The sequence below is a fragment of the Procambarus clarkii genome, chromosome 31, assembly GCF_040958095.1.
Source record: "Procambarus clarkii isolate CNS0578487 chromosome 31, FALCON_Pclarkii_2.0, whole genome shotgun sequence".
Lineage (NCBI taxonomy): Eukaryota > Metazoa > Arthropoda > Malacostraca > Decapoda > Cambaridae > Procambarus > Procambarus clarkii.
In genome coordinates, this window is record NC_091180.1 from 6,030,199 (window position 1) to 6,049,420 (window position 19,222).

General features: G+C 48.7%; 1 protein-coding gene across 2 annotated transcripts in view; it reads right to left on the reverse strand.

The window, feature by feature from the left end:
* Nucleotides 1-19,222, reverse strand: part of SMC1 (structural maintenance of chromosomes 1) — a 236,364-nt gene that overhangs the window by 47,709 nt on the left and 169,433 nt on the right. For both annotated transcript variants that reach the window (XM_069334324.1, XM_069334323.1), the window contains exons 13-14: nt 2,331-2,525; nt 368-546 (exon numbers count right to left, since the gene is read on the reverse strand). In XM_069334324.1, coding sequence (XP_069190425.1) covers nt 368-546; nt 2,331-2,525 — 374 coding nt within the window. The remainder of the gene's footprint in view (nt 1-367; nt 547-2,330; nt 2,526-19,222) is intronic.

Here is a 19,222-nt window from a genome sequence, read left to right on the forward strand (position 1 = left end):
TATGTACTCATGCAACTAAAGTTGCATGAGATAATCTCAGGAGCAGTCTTAGTGAGATAACTACCAAAAAGAGCCATTTCATTTTATTCAATGCTGGTTTTTCGCTAAATTCAACGTAGTGCATCTCCAGAATCATTTTAGCTACGAATGTGAGACAATTTATTCAATTTCTCTCACCAAGATCTGTATATGTACCAAACTGCATGAAATCGAAGAGGTTGCTAGAAAATTTGCCTAAAATCTGGGTGAAGTGACATGGAATGTGTGAGGTTGAGAGAGCCACCAGGACGCTCACCCACAAAACAAAGGAAGATATGCAATGTCTGCTATGTAAGTAGTGATGAGGAAAAGAGACGAGTGATCCCACCTGTGAATGCCAAAGAGCAGTGCCAACGCAGCAATGGTCTTCTCTCCGCCAGACAAGTTGGACATCGGCTGGAATCTCTTGCCAGGTGCAACGCAGTTGTAATTTATGCCATCTAAATACGGCTCTTCGGGATTCTCTGGTCCCAAGAAAGCTTGAGCAGATGGATTTTTGGCAAGTGCCTGTTTGAAAGAACATTAAATAGAATCTAAGCCAAGAAATATATAATTGCAAATGAGTTATGAAATTATAACTATACTAAATACCTTATGGCATCAAATGTACATTGAAACATGCATAAAGGAGCAGTGGTTAATGAGACAAGGTGGAGTGTGGAGGAGCAGTGGTTAATGAGACAAGGTGGAGTGTGGAGGAGCAGTGGTTAATGAGACAAGGTGGAGTGTGGAGGAGCAGTGTGTGATGAGATACAAGGGGGAGTGTGGAGGAGCAGTGGTTAATGAGACAAGGTGGAGTGTGGAGGAGCAGTGTGTGATGAGATACAAGGGGGAGTGTGGAGGAGCAGTGGTTAATGAGACAAGGTGGAGTGTGGAGGAGCAGTGTGTGATGAGATACAAGGGGGAGTGTGGAGGAGCAGTGGTTAATGAGACAAGGGGGAGTGTGGAGGAGCAGTGTGTGATGAGATACAAGGGGGAGTGTGGAGGAGCAGTGGTTAATGAGACAAGGTGGAGTGTGGAGGAGCAGTGTGTGATGAGATACAAGGGGGAGTGTGGAGGAGCAGTGGTTAATGAGACAAGGGGGAGTGTGGAGGAGCAGTGGGTGATGAGAGACAAGGTGGAGTGTGGAGGAGCAGTGGTTAATGAGACAAGGTGGAGTGTGGAGGAGCAGTGGGGGATGAGAGACAAGGTAGAGTGTGGAGGAGCAGTGTGTGATGAGATACAAGGGGGAGTGTGGAGGAGCAGTGTGTGATGAGAGACAAGGTGGAGTGTGGAGGAGCAGTGGGTGATGAGAGACAAGGTAGAGTGTGGAGGAGCAGTGTGTGATGAGAGACAAGGGGGAGTGTGGAGGAGCAGTGTGTGATGAGATACAAGGGGGAGTGTGGAGGAGCAGTGGGTGATGAGAGACAAGGTGGAGTGTGGAGGAGCAGTGGGTGATGAGAGACAAGGTGGAGTGTGGAGGAGCAGTGGGTGATGAGAGACAAGGTAGAGTGTGGAGGAGCAGTGTGTGATGAGATACAAGGGGGAGTGTGGAGGAGCAGTGGGTGATGAGAGACAAGGTAGAGTGTGGAGGAGCAGTGTGTGATGACATACAAGGGGGAGTGTGGAGGAGCAGTGGGTGATGAGAGACAAGGTAGAGTGTGGAGGAGCAGTGGGTGATGAGAGACAAGGTAGAGTGTGGAGGAGCAGTGTGTGATGAGAGACAAGGGGGAGTGTGAAGGAGCAGTGTGTGATGAGAGACAAGAGGGAGTGTGGAGGAGCAGTGGTTAATGAGAGACAAGGTGGAGTGTGGAGGAGCAGTGAGTGATGAGAGACAAGAGGGAGTGTGGAGGAGCAGTGGGTGATGAGAGACAAGGGGGAGTGTGGAGGAGCAGTGTGTGATGAGAGACAAGAGGGAGTGTGGAGGAGCAGTGGTTAATGAGAGACAAGGTGGAGTGTGGAGGAGCAGTGAGTGATGAGAGACAAGAGGGAGTGTGGAGGAGCAGTGGGTGATGAGAGACAAGGGGGAGTGTGGAGGAGCAGTGTGTGATGAGAGTGTGGAGGAGCAGTGTGTGATGAGACAAGGGGGAGTGTGGAGGAGCAGTGTGTGATGAGAGACAAGGTAGAGTGTGGAGGAGCAGTGTGTGATGAGATACAAGGTGGAGTGTGGAGGAGCAGTGGGTGATGAGAGACAAGGTGGAGTGTGGAGGAGCAAATTTTGACCTCGTTAAATATACATTTAAAAATGTTTCCACTATCCCAATTACACTTTGTTATATAAAAAAGGTTGTAGATGGTCGCCTGTGACTTACCTTATAAATGCCATCAATCTCATTTGACACATGTTCAAAGAATGCCATGAAACGGTCATAACGATCCTTCTTAGCTCTCTCAAATGCCTGCTTGGCCTTCTTGGCACGCTTGCGGGCACTGTCAAACTCAGAATTTGTCTCCTGAAGCTTCTCTCTAGCCAGGTCAAGCTTCTGCATTGCTTTCATATTGGGTGCCTGCATTAGAAAGATAAAGATATATCAATACAGTAGAGGAAAAGCAAGAGATCATTCGGAAGCATGAAAATTGTGCACATGTTGTTGAACTTTATAGGCAGTACAACAAATCCACGTCAACGATATGCACTATACTTGCCAAGAAAAAGGATATTATGAGTGCCAAAGTGGCAAAAGGAGTATCAACAATCACGAAACAAAGACCACAAATACTTGAGGAAGTGGAAAAGTTGTTATTAATTTGGATACACAACAAGAAGTTAGTGGGTGGTAGTGTTTCGGAGGCCATCATTTGTGAGAAAGCAAGGGTATTGCACGAAGACCTTGTAAAGAAAATCCCTGGAACGAGTGCAGAGAAAGACTTTAAGGCAAGCAGGGGATGGTTTGAGAAATTTAGAAAAAGAAGCGGTATTCATAGTGTTGTGCGGCATGGGGAGGCTGCCAGCTCAGACAAACCAGCGGCTGAGAAATTTATTGAAATTGTTCACGACTTTTGTTAGACCAAAGCTGGAATATGCAGCAGTTGTACGGTGCCCCTATCCCCCTATCCTAAGAAACACATCAACTGGAAAAGGTGCAACGACATGCCACTAAGTGGCTTCCATGAACTGAAGCGCAAGAGCTACGAAGAGAGGTTAGAGGCCTTAAATATGCCAAAACTGGAAGACAGAAGAAAAAGAGGTGATATGATCACTACATACAAAATAATAACAGGAATTGATAAAATCGATAGGGAAGATTTCCTGAGATCTGGAACTTTAAGAACAAGAGGTCATAGATATAAACTAGCTAAACACAGATGCCGAAGAAATATAAGAAAATTCACTTTCGCAAACAGAGTGGTAGACGGTTGGAACAAGTTAGGTGAGAAGGTGGTGGAGGCCAAGACCGTCAGTAGTTTCAAAGCGTTATATGACAAAGAGTGCTGGGAAGACGGGACACCATGAGCGTAGCTCTTATCCTGTAACTACACTTAGGTAGTTACACTTAGATAATTACAAAAAGAGGCAACAGTATGTGGCAAGACGATGGCCCCCAACCCCCACCAGAAAACCAAGCTGACGCTAACAAGAGTAACCACCTAAGAAGAGACAGGAAAAGGAAGGACCTCCAAAATACCCCATACTGCCGCCAAGAGAAGTATGCAGGTGGGACACCTACCACGAAGCCACCCGACCACCAACCGGAGGCGAGACCGCAAGGCAGAACATAAGCAGCCCCGACAAGGCCCCTCTGAGCCCAGGAAAAGGCAGAGCCACGGGGAGATCTCGGGCGCGACCACCGAAACCCAGGCGGCACAAGGGGATGGAACGTCTGCCGAACAGAAAAACTCCCCAAAGCAAGCAAGCCCGCCGGGAGTTTAGAAACGACGGGTCCGACGCGAGCCATCACAAGACCCCAAAAAACCAGCGTTGAATGTAATGAAACGCCATTTTCTGGGCGAGTCCCTGAGGCTCCCCGGAGCTATCCAGGCTGAATGGATATGTATAACTTTCTGGCATCAGTCAAAGTGCTAGGAGTTCTTGCCTACCGGGAACCACGAGCCAGAACCTGGCCCCCCTCAGAGAGGCACGAGGAGCAATGGCCTATAGAAACCCCCTTGTGATTGGGAGCATTCTATGTCTGCCATCGACCGGGACAGGCACCCAGAAAGGTAGGCGCCCCAAAACAAATCCCTATTCTGGTGACATTATTGCTACCGAAAGCCGAACGAGTGGACAGAACTCCCCAAACAAAATTATCAAACTAGCATGACATCATCATGTCGAAGCGCCACTGTCTGTGCAACCCACCCGTCCCCGAGAGGGGGAAGGGGAAGCCCCAGACCCTCCACGCCGGCGATCCAACTGGCAGTTCTTAGGCTGGATGTCAAAAGACACGAAAATGCCGCCGACCAGAGGGAGGGAGGGAGGGATGTCAGGGAGCCTCCGGGACTCACCCAGAAAATGGCGTTTCATTACATTCAACGCTGATTTTCTGGGGGGAGCCCCGTCGGCTTCCCGGAGCTACCTTACCAAAAGATAAGTAAAACAGGGAAGAAACCGGGAGGCGGATACCACACGTCCTAACTGAACAACCAAACCAGAGACAAAACAAAGACCAAAACGAGAAGAAAAAGACCACCCAGGCCAACGACCAGGACGGCACCAAAACTCAAGAGCAGGCCAGAGGGGAACGATGCCCAGGACAGCAAGTGGAATGGAGCAGAAGGAACCGCAACACTGAACGTAAGCAGGAGCGGCTCTGCCAGCACCACCCAACATGAAGTGACAGGACAATCCCAGACAACGGTCCCAGAACAACCCCGAAGGGAAGACAAACCAACCCTATCAAAGACTGAAGAACCCTTCGCAGTGATAGGAAAACCAAACACCGCCCCCGAGACAAAACGTGCAGGTGGGAGACCAATAACGAACCCACCTGTGCCGACACAAACTGACGAGAAACGAACACCACGATCGAAAGCGCAAAACGCGAATCTAAAAACAGCGACCCCGCAACCCAAGAAGCAACAGAACCAGCTCCAGCAGGGAAGAATGATACACGCATCCCCGTGGCATCCAAGAGGAGAACCACCGAGGACGAGAACCGCAGGAAAACAAACACACCCAGTCCGGAAAAGGAACAAGGAAAAACCGAAACCAGGACCGGAACCCAGCAAACCCGGTTCCAAGAAAAGGAACCAGGAAGGCAGGAGCGGCAGACCGAAAAGTTCACACACCCCCCCCCCCCACAGACAGTGCAACCCGAAGCCTGCAGAAAACCACAGAAATCGCAGGAACTCGGTACCAAAATGGAACACCGGAGAAGTCCAAAAGCAGGACGTGGAACATGGACAGAGGTCCACCGGAGCACCAAACAGGATAATCAAGAAGCACTGACTCAGATACACAAAGTGTATCTGAGTCATACGGCCCAAAGAGCGGCCGGGAAGTAACACACACAACCAACGACAAAATGTGTAGAGGAGCGCGTACATACATGAGGGACCTTACAGACAGCAGGGTTATCTTGAGGTTCTTGAGATCTCTCCCTCGGCTATGTGAGGGTGCAGCAGACACCGAAGATAGTCAAGGAAAGTGTCCAGACAGGGAAAAGACCCAGGGGACTACAACGAAAACAAAAGCACCGAAATGCGGGGCAGAGCCCCACAGGACAACAAAGAACAAAAGATGGACAAAAGGCACTAAAGACGCACGCAAGGTGACCAAACACCACACCCAACACCCCAGTCAGGAGCCATCGACACAATCCCGCCAAGCGGGGAAGAGTAAACAAGGATGGAACAGTGAACAAGGGTGGCGGAAGGAGTAGAGTATCCCAAGAAGATACTCGCTACAAACGCATGAGCCTAACGAGAGAAGCAAAGCTCCACAAAGTACCAATGACGGAACTCAAACCGTTCCGTACAGTCCAACAAAAAGTCCTGCCAACCTGTGGGGAACTGAGGCGGCACCCAAGCATATAACCAGCAGAGTAGCAAATAATAACTAGTCTACCGGCAAGTGTGGTCTAGAACAGACATGCGAGACACCGTACCGACACTCAGTGTGCCCAACCCGCACCATTGCCCGCCAACGATCACCCACAACTACTGTATATGCAACAAAAGATAAGTAGTCCCTTAGTGTGTGTGTTAATTGACCAATCTCCACGAAACAATAGAAACTGGGATAGTGGCACACGCCACCCGTGCGGCATAGTAACAGGCCCGGTGATGTGCGGAACCAATTACCACGTAACGTGGTGGTGGGGCCCCACTATTGGTGCAAGGGCGGGTTGGACATGTAAGTGAGTGGGAATGTATCATAATCTTCTTGTTTGAGGAGCTGTTCACTGGAGACAGTTAAGCAAATCCCAGTTGTGTCTGGGTACAAGTGACAGGATGAACAACCCAGCAGGTATTCCTCCTATTGGGGAGTGTTGTACATGCTGCTATGGCGGTGTGTCTGCTCACAAGATGAGTGGCGCTGCCCAATAAACTCGCCCCTCGGAGCAAAATTTAATTTAAATTAGTAGCTGCCTCGCACGGGCCAAGAGGCCCTCCGTAGGGCCATTGTACTTATGTCCGTATGCAGGTACGCACAAAGGGACACAGGAGGTAGTGAACACCCAAAGGAGCCACAGACAATAAAAAGAACCCGAGTAATGGCAGAGGGAAAGGAAGCCAAAAGCACCAAAATGCCATGTGGAGGAGGCAGATGCCACCCACAGGAGCAAACAAGAAGACAGAGCCCAGAAGGCTCAGGAAACTGCGCAACCGTCAACTGACAGGATCTTGATGTTATCTTGAGATGATTTCGGGGCTTTTTAGTGTCCCCGCGGCCCAGTCCTCGACCAGGCCTCCACCCCACCCCCCCCAGGAAGCAGCCCGTGACAGCTGACTAACTCCCAGGTACCTATTTTACTGCTAGGTAACAGGGGCATAGTGTGAAAGAAACTCTGCCCATAGTTTCTCACCGGCGCCTGGGATCGAACCCAGGACCACAGGATCACAAGTCCAGCGTGCTGTCCGCTCGGCCGACCGGCTCCCATGAGGAGAGGTGGAGCCCAAGAGCCAGAGCTCAACCCCCGCAAGCACTACTAGGCAAGCACCCCACCAAAAGTGAGAACCAGCACTAGGCCGACAGAAGCGCCAGACAAGACAACCTCACCTGCAAAGCAGACACACGACCGTGCCACAACACAGGCGAGCCACGTAACATACTAGGAGCAGCGCTAAAGGTGTGCCTGAAAGCCATGCATACTCGAGGCAGTAGGCACAGCTTGTACCCTTACCTGAATAAAATGCGAGGTCGAAGGAGAATACGGCCAGAGGTGCGTGCACTGCAGAAGACGAAGCAGGACATAGGGAGAACAAAGTGACATCCCCCGACATAAATCCAAAACACCCTCAGCATCCAGAGGGCCACGACCGGAGGGAGAAACGAGCAAGAAGCCGTAGAAAACCACGAGAAACGGCACGAACACACGAGCATACCGCCCGTAAACAAAACGCACACCGCGGCCCCAGCACACGAGGTACGAAACGCACCACCCGTCCACCGGGAGGCGTGGCTCGTACACCAGGCGGACACACAAATCGTACACACAACGTACAGACATCGTACAAACACCAGGAAGGTGTGCGGAACGAAGACAAAGAACGCCAAAACTGGAAGTAGAGACGACGCGAAAACAAAACAAGGCAAAAACTAAGCAAAAGAAAACAGATGATGGAAGGGAACCAACAAGGCCGACAAAAGACCCGATGGAAACCACATCGAAAACCAACAGACGTTCCAATAATATTGGAAGGTACGAAAAGACTTGTGAACCAACGAGAATGTTTTGCCTAATAGTGGCTACAGGCATTGTATGTACTAGCCCTATCTATAAATCCATCATTCATTGTAAAATCTCTTGGACGTACACACCTTACCTAAATAAACATTTATATTTATTATTTATTTAGAACCCCGACAAGCACCCCTGACCAAGGAACTTGCAGGTACGATGATACGAAACTGTTGAGGCTCTGCGTACTAGGCCAAGATAGAAATCCATCAATGTTTGTTACACACCTTGTATGGATGTACCTTACCTGAACACTTTTTTTTTTCATGAACAGCATCGCGACATAAGAGCGAAAAGGGTAAGGAAAAGGGGATGAAACACACCCCCATGAACGACGGGACCGACGAACCTGAAGGAACACGGAACCGAACCCAGGGAGGGGTATACCCGAAAACAACAGGAACACAGAGGGAAGGAACAACCCCACTCTGAGGAACTGCCAGCCCCACACCAAAGGTACAAGGACCCAAGAGGGGCAAAACGGGGCCAAGGCCCCTCAGGTAACCCCTCCCTAACCCCGGGAACCTCTAGGGCATGACCCAGGGCCAAGCCGCACCCCCAAAGCCCCAGCTTAACAAGGAAAGGCCGGGGCAGCCATGCAAACACTAATGAAGGGAGCCCACTGGTCAAACCCATACGGCACGGCTGGGGGAACCGACTCTAATGCCTCCGCCGCCACCCCGGAAAAGGAAAACCCCCGAGACCGCCCGAGTCTCAACCCAACCAGACCCCGCCCCAACCCCAAAACCCTCCTATGGTTCGGAGAAGGAAGCAAGGGAGGAAGTGAGTAGAACAGAAGGGGAGGAACAAGAAGCGGAAGGAGCCAGAGCCGAAGCGACCCCCACCCCCAAGTCCAGACCCCAACCACCAAAACAGGGCAGCCTCGTGGCATCCGGGGCCGCAAACCAAGAGCATTGCAGCAACACACACCCAGCAAGCAACGCCGCACCCGCCTGCACCCGATTATCAAGACCAGTGGCCTGGGTGAAGGAGAGCGCGTACCGACAACAATCATCGGACGACTCCGGGTCACAAGAACAAGGACCCAACAGGCAGCATGGCGGAGGCACAACAGGTGAGTGTCACCCTGAGACAAGGGGACAGATCAACCTTCAAACTCGCAGGACGCGAGGGGGACTCCGGGGACACATCTAGGGGACCACGGAGCCCCCGTGGGGTTTCCCAGGGCCCTTACCCTTTGGTACACGCTAAGGGCAGCCCAGGCAGGGTACCGCGAACCGGCGCCCAAATCTACCAACAAACTGCTAAAGCTGAACCCCCGGGACGTGTCCACTCACGGGGGCCAAGCAGGGAGTACCGCCTACAGAAGAATTCAAAAGAAATTCACCTAGAACAGGAAAGGGGGACCATAGTAAAAGCAGACCCCCCACCAGGCAAAAAACAAAAACAAAAGAAAAATCCCGCAAGAGGACAACGTACCCAGGCGGAACAGAGCCGGCCGCTGTTAATGGTGAAAACTAGCTGTGCAGTAGCTATAAACATCAGAGGTCCGCGGTTCTTCAACGTCCTCCCAGCAAGCATAAGAAATATTGCCGGAACAACCGTGGACATTTTCAAGAGGAAACTAGATTTATTCCTCCAAGGAGTGCCGGACCAACCGGGCTGTGGTGGGTATGTGGGCCTGCGGGCCGCTCCAAGCAACAGCCTGGTGGACCAAACTCTCACAAGTCGAGCCTGGCCTCGGGCCGGGCTTGGGGAGTAGAAGAACTCCCAGAACCCCATCAACCAGGTATCAACCAGGTATCAACCAGTACCCCGCGCCCCTACCAGTGACGAAAACTACCACCTACCCAGAGACAAACCAGGGCAACAAAACCCCAGCCGACTCCAATGGCGGCCCAGTACCGAGCAGTAAAGGACACAGCGGAGGCAGAACCCAAGGTGACTTGTGGAAGGTGGCCCCAAGCCCCAAGGGCAGTACTTAGAGGGCACCTAGGGAAGATAGCCCTAGGCGCATGTAGCCCAAGTACTGTGGAATCTTACTCCTGGCTCACACCCCACCGGTAGAGACAGTCCACACCACAAGGCACAGAACTGAAACAAAAACCGGAGCCAGAGGCACTCGACCAGCCAGTATGACCATCAGCCAAGAACTGCCAGTTGGATCGCCGGCGTAGGGGGTCTGGGGCTCCCCTTTCCCCCTCTCGGGGAGGGGGGGGTTGCACAGACGGTGGCGCGGCGACATGATGACGTCATGCTAGTTTGATAATTTTGTTTGGGGAGTTCTGTCCACTCGTTCGGCTTTCGGTAGCAATAATTTCACCAGAATAGGGGTTTGTTTTGGGGCGCCTACCTTTCTGGGTGCCTGTCCCGGTCGATGGCAGACATAGAATGCTCCCAATCACAAGGGGGTTTCTATAGGCCATTGCACCTCGTGCCTCTCTGAGGGGGCCAGGTTCTGGCTCGTGGTCCCCGGTAGGCAAGAACTCCTAGCACATTGACTGATGCCAGAAAGTTATACATATCCATTCAGCCTGGATAGCTCCGGGGAGCCGACGGGGCTCCCCTCAGAAAACCAACTGGCAGGGCAAGCTAGGAAACCAAAGAAAGCGGAAGGGTCGCCGCCAGAAACAGTACCCGAACCAAGGGGTACAAGCAACTGCAACAGACCAAGACAAAGCACACCACAGGACTCAGGATGAAAAAACGCCCAAGAAGCCAAGGAACACACACAGAACACCCCTGCAGCAGAGGAGGAAACAAGGGAACGCACAAGGAAATGAAGGAGTGGAAACCGACCCCCCCCCCCCCCAACATAGCAGCAACTGCAGGCAAAACCGACCAAAGGAGATGCCAGGAATTGACTGGGGAGAGGCAGGATGAAAGGGCTGAAGCACAAAAAAAAACAGGAAAACTACCAGGGTTGGACAATCAGGCAGGGACAGAAAAACACCACGCACATGAGAGGGCCAAGCCAGGGACCCGAAGACCACGAAAAACAACAAGCAAACCCCCCCCCCATACGCAAACCCTAGGCACATAACAACAGCAAAGTGCCACACCACAACTGGACACAGGAGCAAGGACACACCACCGCGAAACACGGTACCAATGCACATGTGCAGCAGCAGCAACAGGCACCACCACAACATGCAACATGTAAATAGCAACTCGCTTCTGCAAAGGCAGAGAACAAAGCAGGCAGACCCCAGACAGGGCCAACGGAGACACGACAGAACCCAGCAAGCCCAGAAACCTGCACACCAGGTGACCGACGGCGGAGAACCCCGCTCGATACCTGCTGGATGGGGAACTGGGAGCTCATTTACACCCCAAGCCCGGCCCGAGGCTAGGCTAGACCGGCCAGAGGGTGGCCCACCAGGCAGCTGCTTGGAGCGGCCCGCAGGCCCAAATACCCCCCCCCCCCCACAACCAGGATGGGCCGGAACTTCTATTCGAAAACAGGCTAGTGTGCCCCAGAAGTCCACGGACGTACCGGCAATAAGGTGTATGCTCGCAAGTACAGTAGGCCGTGTAACAACCACAGACCTCTGATGATTATAAAGTGTTCCCGATTGTGCCTATAGCACCACTGCACTCCACTGGTACTATCCAGCAAGTTCTTCCAGATAGGCAGGACCCAAGAGCCAGAGCTCAACCCTGCAAGCACAACCAAGAGAGCCCTACCAGGTGAGTACATAACCAGCCCCACAACCCACACACCTCATAACACAAAAATCCAGCGTTGAATGTAATGAAACGCCATTTTCTGGGTGAGTCCCGGAGGCTCCCCGGAGCTATCCAGGCTGAATGGATATGTATAACTTTCTGGCATTAGTCAATGCATGGAGTTCTTGCCTACTGGGGACCACGAGCCAGAACCTGGCCCCCTCTAGAGAGGCACGAGGAGCAATGGCCTATAGAGACCCCCTTTATGATTGGGAGCATTCTATGTCTGCCATCGACCGGGACAGGCACCCAGAAAGGTAGGCGCCCCAAAACAAACCCCTATTCTGGTAAAATATTGCGACCGAAGACCGAACAGGTGGACAGAACTCCCCAAACGAAAATTAGCCCTCATGACGTCGTCATATCGCCGCGCCGCCGTCTGCGCAACCCCCCCCCCCTCCCCGGGAGGGGGAAGGGGGGAGCCCCAGACCCCACCATTAGTTCTTAGGCTGGATGTCAAAAACGCGAAAAACACTGCCGACCGGAGGGAGGGATGCCGGGGAGCCTCCGGGACTCACCCAGAAAATGGCATTTTATTACATTCAACGCTGGATTTCTGGGGGGAGCCCCGTCGGCTCCCCGGAGCTAACTACCCAAAGATAAGGAAAAAACAGGGACTTACCCAGGCGGCGGTCAGTCCTCACTCCTCAATGCGAAGGCGAGACAACTGGCTGCAACCGTCGACCCAAAGCAACGCAGGCCCGACCAGGCCCAGGAACATTCACCAGGTAGCAAGCGGCCAGGACCCTGTTCAATCTCCAAAAACCCCGGGCCCGAATGTCCACCCAAGACATGTTGCCAAAGACAGCCGCCAAAGCAGCAAATTTACGAACGTCGTGGGCCCGGGGAAAAACCGCAGGCTGGCTACACTTAATAACCCTGCGGACAACCTGAGAGACCCGAGCCCGGGAACAGGGAAGAAGGGAAACCGGATCAACCCAGAGCGCATCCCCGGCAACAGAAGCCGCGGCGTGCAAATAACGGCGGAGAGCCACAACCGGACACAACACATGATGCACCCCCGGCCGGACCAACCAAGCATCAACAACCCACGGCCCCCTCCGGAACGCAGCTGACTCATTCTTCACCAGAAAAGAGGGAGACGGCTGCAAACGAACAAAACGACCACCAGGACCGAAAGAGCAGAAACCCCAAAGCCGGAGGAGAGCATGAAGCTCGCCAACCCAACCCCCCGAGGCTAATGCCAACAGGAAAAGAGCCTTGGAAAAACAATCCCGAACAGAAGGGGCCACCACAAACCGGGGCAGAGATAGAAACGAGAGCACACGGTCCAAAGACCAAGACGGCTCAGGTGGCGCATGAGCAGGCCGGAGGTGAAACAACGCCCGGGATAACTTGCGAAACGGGGCAAAAGTAACATCAACCCCAAAAGCAAGCTGAAGCGGCTCCGCCAACGCCGCACGATACGAAGCGACAGTATTCGGCATAAGATGACGGTCCTGAAACAGCCAAGAGAGAAAGGACAGAACAACCCTATCAGAGACCGAAGAACACCGACGCAGTGATAGGAAAAACCGGAAGGACCGCCAGGAAACCTCATACTGCCGCTGAGAAGAAGCACACAGGTGGGAGACCAACAACGAAGCCACCTGCGCACCATATAACGAATGATAAACCCTAGTCAAAACACCAGACTCGAAGACTCGAGGAGAAGATGGAACCAGCCTCGTACAGGGCCGGACCAATCTGCTGAAAGAGGCGGAGCCGCGTGAAGACCCTCGGGTACGGATGTTACGTACCCTTATAAGATACGTAAGTGAATATATTAATATGTACATTTATAATTGTATGTAAATTACAAGCATGTATATTGTTATACTTATATGTTCTATGCAAATGCACATTCATGTTACAGTGTTGGCGTTAGGCCCAGCGTATCGTGGGAATGATTGTTTATTTCTTTGTGTGATCAGTTTTCCCACGGGAACTAATGATTTATATGTGATCATAAGTGGGTAACAGAGTGAAATAATAATTGAGTGAACTGTATCTGGCAAATTGTCGCGGGATCGTCCGTTGCTGGGGTGTGCATGCCATTATGCTATTCTGTATGCATATTTTAATTACTATGTAAAGAAACACGTACTTTTGTTGTCTATATCAATATGTACTAATTATTCATTAAGTTAGTTTAAGATTACTCTTGTCACAATGTAGTGCTCCATTGTTGAAATAATAAATATTGTAACTTTGGCAATTTATTCGCGGGGCGAGGCAATCTCTTTTGATTCTCGCGTGATTTTGTTTAGTAGCTGAGCAGAAACCGGGGAGATAACACTTGTTGGAGTTAAGTCATTCTTTTTATTCTAGCCATATAATTATTCTTAGTATTGATTTAATGTCTGGAAGTTACAGTGATATTTTTAATGTGATATATTGTGACCATATAATCATCTGTTTGCCTTTGAGATTTATTTAATATAAATGATATATATATGCTTAGTCTTTATTCTTCAGTCCTATGAAGATTCTATTTTATGCTCATTACCCATTAAGGGGTTATACTGGTGATTCGCTATTGAGAACAGCAGTTGTGTCGTATCCCTAGACTTATTAAAGTTTGGCTGCTGTAGGATCACGAGCCGTAACGTACGATAGGTAACAAAGAGTTATGGGGGCCTGTCCGGGAGATATTGTCCCACTTAACTTAACTATGCTAATCTAACCTTGCCTTCCTAGGTACCAGTGTCAAGTGTCTCTGTGTGTTTCTTAAGAACTATTCCATGTGCCAAGCAAGCCTTCCTGTGTGTCAAGTAACAACGTTTCACGATTTTGAGGTAAGTCATCCTATATATTTTGTTTGTGCAGTGAGGCCAAGCGAATTTTCAGTGTGGTGACAATTTTACAGTGAAGTGTAGTGCAGTGCCATTGTGTTAATTAATTTTGTGAATCAAGTGCCAAGTGTTAGTAACGATGGAGGAGAAAGTTGCAGCGTTGGTGGCTCACCCAGACTTTGAAGGGATTCAGAACCTTAAAAAGACTGAGTTAATACAAATGGCAAATCATTTGGATTTGACCGCCAGCAATAGAATGGTTAAAGCCCAAATATTGAAAGTCATTGTGACGCATTTTGTTGAGAATGGGGATTTAGATGAAGAAATTCTAGAGGAGTTAAGAGAGGAGTCGAGTGATCAGATGACGTTAAAGCGTCTTGAGTTAGAAGCTCGCCAATTAGAGCTTGAAGCTCAAAAAGAACAGAAAATATTAGAGGCTGAAGCTCAGCAAAGGGAGCTGGAGACTAGGCGTTTAGAAATTGCGGCACAAAACCAGAGAGGTTTAATTGAGTTGCAACTTGAAGCCACAAAGAAGCAACAAGCCGAGGAACAAACTAGGCAATTAGAGATTCAACAACAAATGGCTGACACTAACTTCAGGCTTGAATCACAGCGTATGGCAGCTGGGCATGGAAATACTAGTAATGTTTCAACAAATAGTGATAATAATCCCATCAGGATGAATAAGTATATAGAGTTGCCCAAGTTCAATGAGGAAGATCCTGAGGTTTTCTTTGCACATTTTAATAAAATTGCCATCAGTATGAACTGGCCAAGGGATCAGTGGGTAGCCATTATGCAGTCTCAATTCAAGGGGCGTAGTCAGGAGGTTTTCACATCCCTCCCTGACGCTCATAGTTTTGATTATGACTTTGTAAAGAAAAGCATCCTCAATGCATACCAACTAAATCCAGAGGCAAACAGGCAAAAGTTCAGGAACCTAAGGAGAATCAAGGATCAGACAATAGCCGATTTTACTCGTCAGAAGACGAATTTTTGCAACAGATGGTTAAAGTCACTTGCAGTCACTGATTTTGATGCTCTAAAGAATCTTCTCATAATGGAAGAAGTATTGTCCTGTCTTCCAGACCAGTTGTCTACTTTTATGGCAGAACAAAAGAATGTAACCGATATTGATGAGCTGTCAAAGCTCGCGGATGAGCATGAGTTGCTGACTAAGGCCCCGTTTATGGCCACTTCACCTAAGTCTAGTCGTAGAGTAAATTTCAATGCTCACCGTACTCCTTATCAGTATAAGTCTCCTCCTGGTGCGACAGTTACTCCCGTGAACTCTTCTCTTACTAACCCTAAGATGGTTACTCCATTGCCAGGATCATCTAAGCCTAGTAATGCTAATTCTAAACCGGCAGTTGGTTATACCAGTGTGTCCACTGTCAAACATTGTACCCATTGTAAGAGAAGGGGGCATGTGATTTCTTCATGTTTTAGTTTGCATCCTGAACTCCGACCAACTGGTCTTATTATGAGTAAAGGAGTGCAACCTATTAATTCTTCATGTATTACAGTCAGTCCCAATTGGATGGCTGAATTCAAACCCTATATGTCCACAGGTACCTTATTATGTACTAATGGTAGACATAAGACTGTTCAATTACTCCGTGATACTGGAGCTTCACAGTCTCTTATTACCCAGAAGGTACTTGATGATGTTGACACCCGAGATCTGGGTGAAGTTGTGCTTCTCCAGGGTATTGCCGGAAGTGTGCAACCAGTGTCCTTATTGCAAGTTAACCTTGATTCTAAATATACTTCAGGATGGTGTAATGTTGGTGTAAGTAAACAACTGCCCATTCCTGGGGTAGACATTATTCTAGGTAATGATTTTGGCAACCAAATGGTTGTAGGGCCCAAGTGTCCCATCATGTTAACTAAACCCCATAATGTATTAGCTCAACCGGAAGCAGATGATGATATTATTTACCCTGCTTGTGTTGTTACTAGATCAATGGGAAAAACAGGTGAGAGTAATCCTGTCTTCACTAAGGTTGCTGATCCCAAGACCAGGACCCCTTCAGTAAAGGAGTGGGAGGTGGATCTTGAGGATTCTTTTATGACTCGACTGGATGATGAGAGTGAGGCCGTAGTAGAAGCCCCGCCGAACCTAAATCACAAGGAAAGTGAAGGTGAGGAGGCTGAACTATCTGTACCTTGCCCGCTTGTCTCCAGTGCGCCAGTTGTCGAGAGTGAGGCCGAAGTAGCTATGACTCCATTTTATTCCGATCAATCGGGAAGAGAGATAAAGCTACTAGGTTCTTGCCCGCTCGCTGCTGAGTCTGAGTCATTGCCCTTAAGTGTTGTACAGACTACTGATCCTAGTTTAAGTAAGTGTATTTCTGAGGCTCCTGATAATATTGATGCATTGGAGGAAGGGACGGGTTTCTTCTTCAAGGATCGACTTCTGATGAGAAGGTGGAGACCCAAGGGAACTCCCTCTTCAGAGGATTGTGAGATTAGAACCCAACTCGTTGTCCCCAATGATTATCGTAGGCAGGTCCTGCAGGCTGCACATGATGACCCCATGGGAGGTCATCAAGGTATCACGAATATGTACCATAAGATAAGTAAATATTTTTTCTGGCCAAAGTTAAAGAAAGACGTGGTCAGATATTGTCATAACTGTATACCCTGTCAAATTGTTGGTAAACCAAATCAATCTGTACCTAGAGCACCATTGCAACCTATTGTAGTTCCTGATGAACTATTTACTCATGTTGTAATTGATTGTGTGGGTCCTTTACCTAAGACTAAATCGGGTAACATGTTTTTGTTCACTCTCATGTGTATGACTACTAGATTTCCTGAAGCTTATGCTCTACGGAATACCAAGGCTCATAATCTCATCAAGTGTCTTGAAAGATTCTTTTCGTTGTTTGGAATGCCTAGAGTTATTCAGAGTGATAATGAGGGAAATTTTGTTTCTAAAGTTTTCAGAACTTTTTGCGAATCCCGAGGGATTCGGCACAAATTGTCCAGTCCATATCATCCACAAAGCCAAGGTGGACTTGAACGTTTCCACCAGACTTTGAAACAAATGCTAAAGACAACCGGAGAAACTCATCCACGTAATTGGGATGAGAATCTCCCCTTTGTGTTGTTTGCTGCTAGAGAAGGGCTACAAGAGTCATTGGGCTGTTCACCCTTTGAACTAGTGTTTGGTCACCAAGTAAGAGGTCCTCTTAAAATGCTACAAGAAAAGTTGTTGGGAGATGTCTCTGTTCATCAGAGCGGATTGTACTTGAGCGAGGTCAAGGCTAAGTTGTGTCGGGCTCGTGAGTTGGCGAAAGAACATCTGGGAAGGACTCAACAAGCCATGAAAGTACGATATGACAAGAAGTTCAAGGCTAAGCTAAGGTCGTTTGATGTCGGAGATTTGGTGTTGGTGTTGAAACCTCGTATGGGGACTTCCATGTCCCATAAGTTCGCAGGACCCTACCAAGTGGTAGACAAGGTGGGAGACCTAACTTATAAACTAATTAACCCTAATCTTTCAGAACCCCAAATGACTGTGCACATTAACAGATTAAAAGCTTATGTTGGACCTGGTGTAGTAGCTTGTTTTAGTCGGGAAGAGTTACCACCTGAGGATAATTGTAGTGAGGGACATGTTGTTAATATCCCACTTCTCAGTTCCAGTTCCAATGGCAGGGAGATGCTATGTCATTTACAGGAGGAACAACGTGATGAGTTCCAGGTTCTGCTGGACAACCATACATCTCTGTTTGGGGAGGTTCCTACCCAGACCCACCTCATCACACACGACATTCAGCTCCTGGACAGCACCCCCATTCGACAACATCCGTACCGAGTGAATCCCGAAAAGAGGAAAATTATGCAAGCAGAAGTGGAATATCTGTTCCAGCATGATTTCATTCGGCCAAGTCAAAGTACTTGGAGCTCTCCGTGTTTGTTAGTGCCAAAACCAGATGGAACCTGGAGATTGTGCGTGGATTACAGGAAACTGAACAAGAACACTACAGTGGACGTTTTTCCTTTACCCTTGTTGGAAGAATGTATAGAGTCCATAGGTCATGCCGAATATGTAAGTAAGCTTGATTTGTCAAAAGGGTATTATCAAATTCCATTAACAGAGTATGCTAGAGAGGTTACTGCTTTTGTTACACCTGATGGTGCGTATGAATTTAATGTTGGGATAGGTGCTGTGCTTATTCAAGTTGGTTTAGACCAGATTGAGCATCCTGTGTATTACTATTCCAGAAAATTTAATGCAGCTCAGAGAAATTATTCCGTGGTAGAAAAGGAGGCGTTGGGTCTTATATTGTCAATCAAGAAGTTTGAGATTTACTTATCAGGAAATAAAGTGTTAGTATTTACAGACCACAACCCCCTTATCTTTATAAATATGATGAAAGTCAAGAACCAACGAATTCTGCGATGGTCATTGTTTTTGCAGGAATTTAATGTAGAAATCAAACATATTCCAGGCAGACAAAATGTTATTGCTGATGCTTTGTCAAGAAGTTTTGATGTACCATAAATGAAATGTTTCTTTTTACCTAACATTTTTACTTCTGAAAAAAATGCCATTGATCTTCAATCCATTGCATTTTTTTTCTTGGAGGTGGAAGTGTTACGTACCCTTATAAGATACGTAAGTGAATATATTAATATGTACATTTATAATTGTATGTAAATTACAAGCATGTATATTGTTATACTTATATGTTCTATGCAAATGCACATTCATGTTACAGTGTTGGCGTTAGGCCCAGCGTATCGTGGGAATGATTGTTTATTTCTTTGTGTGATCAGTTTTCCCACGGGAACTAATGATTTATATGTGATCATAAGTGGGTAACAGAGTGAAATAATAATTGAGTGAACTGTATCTGGCAA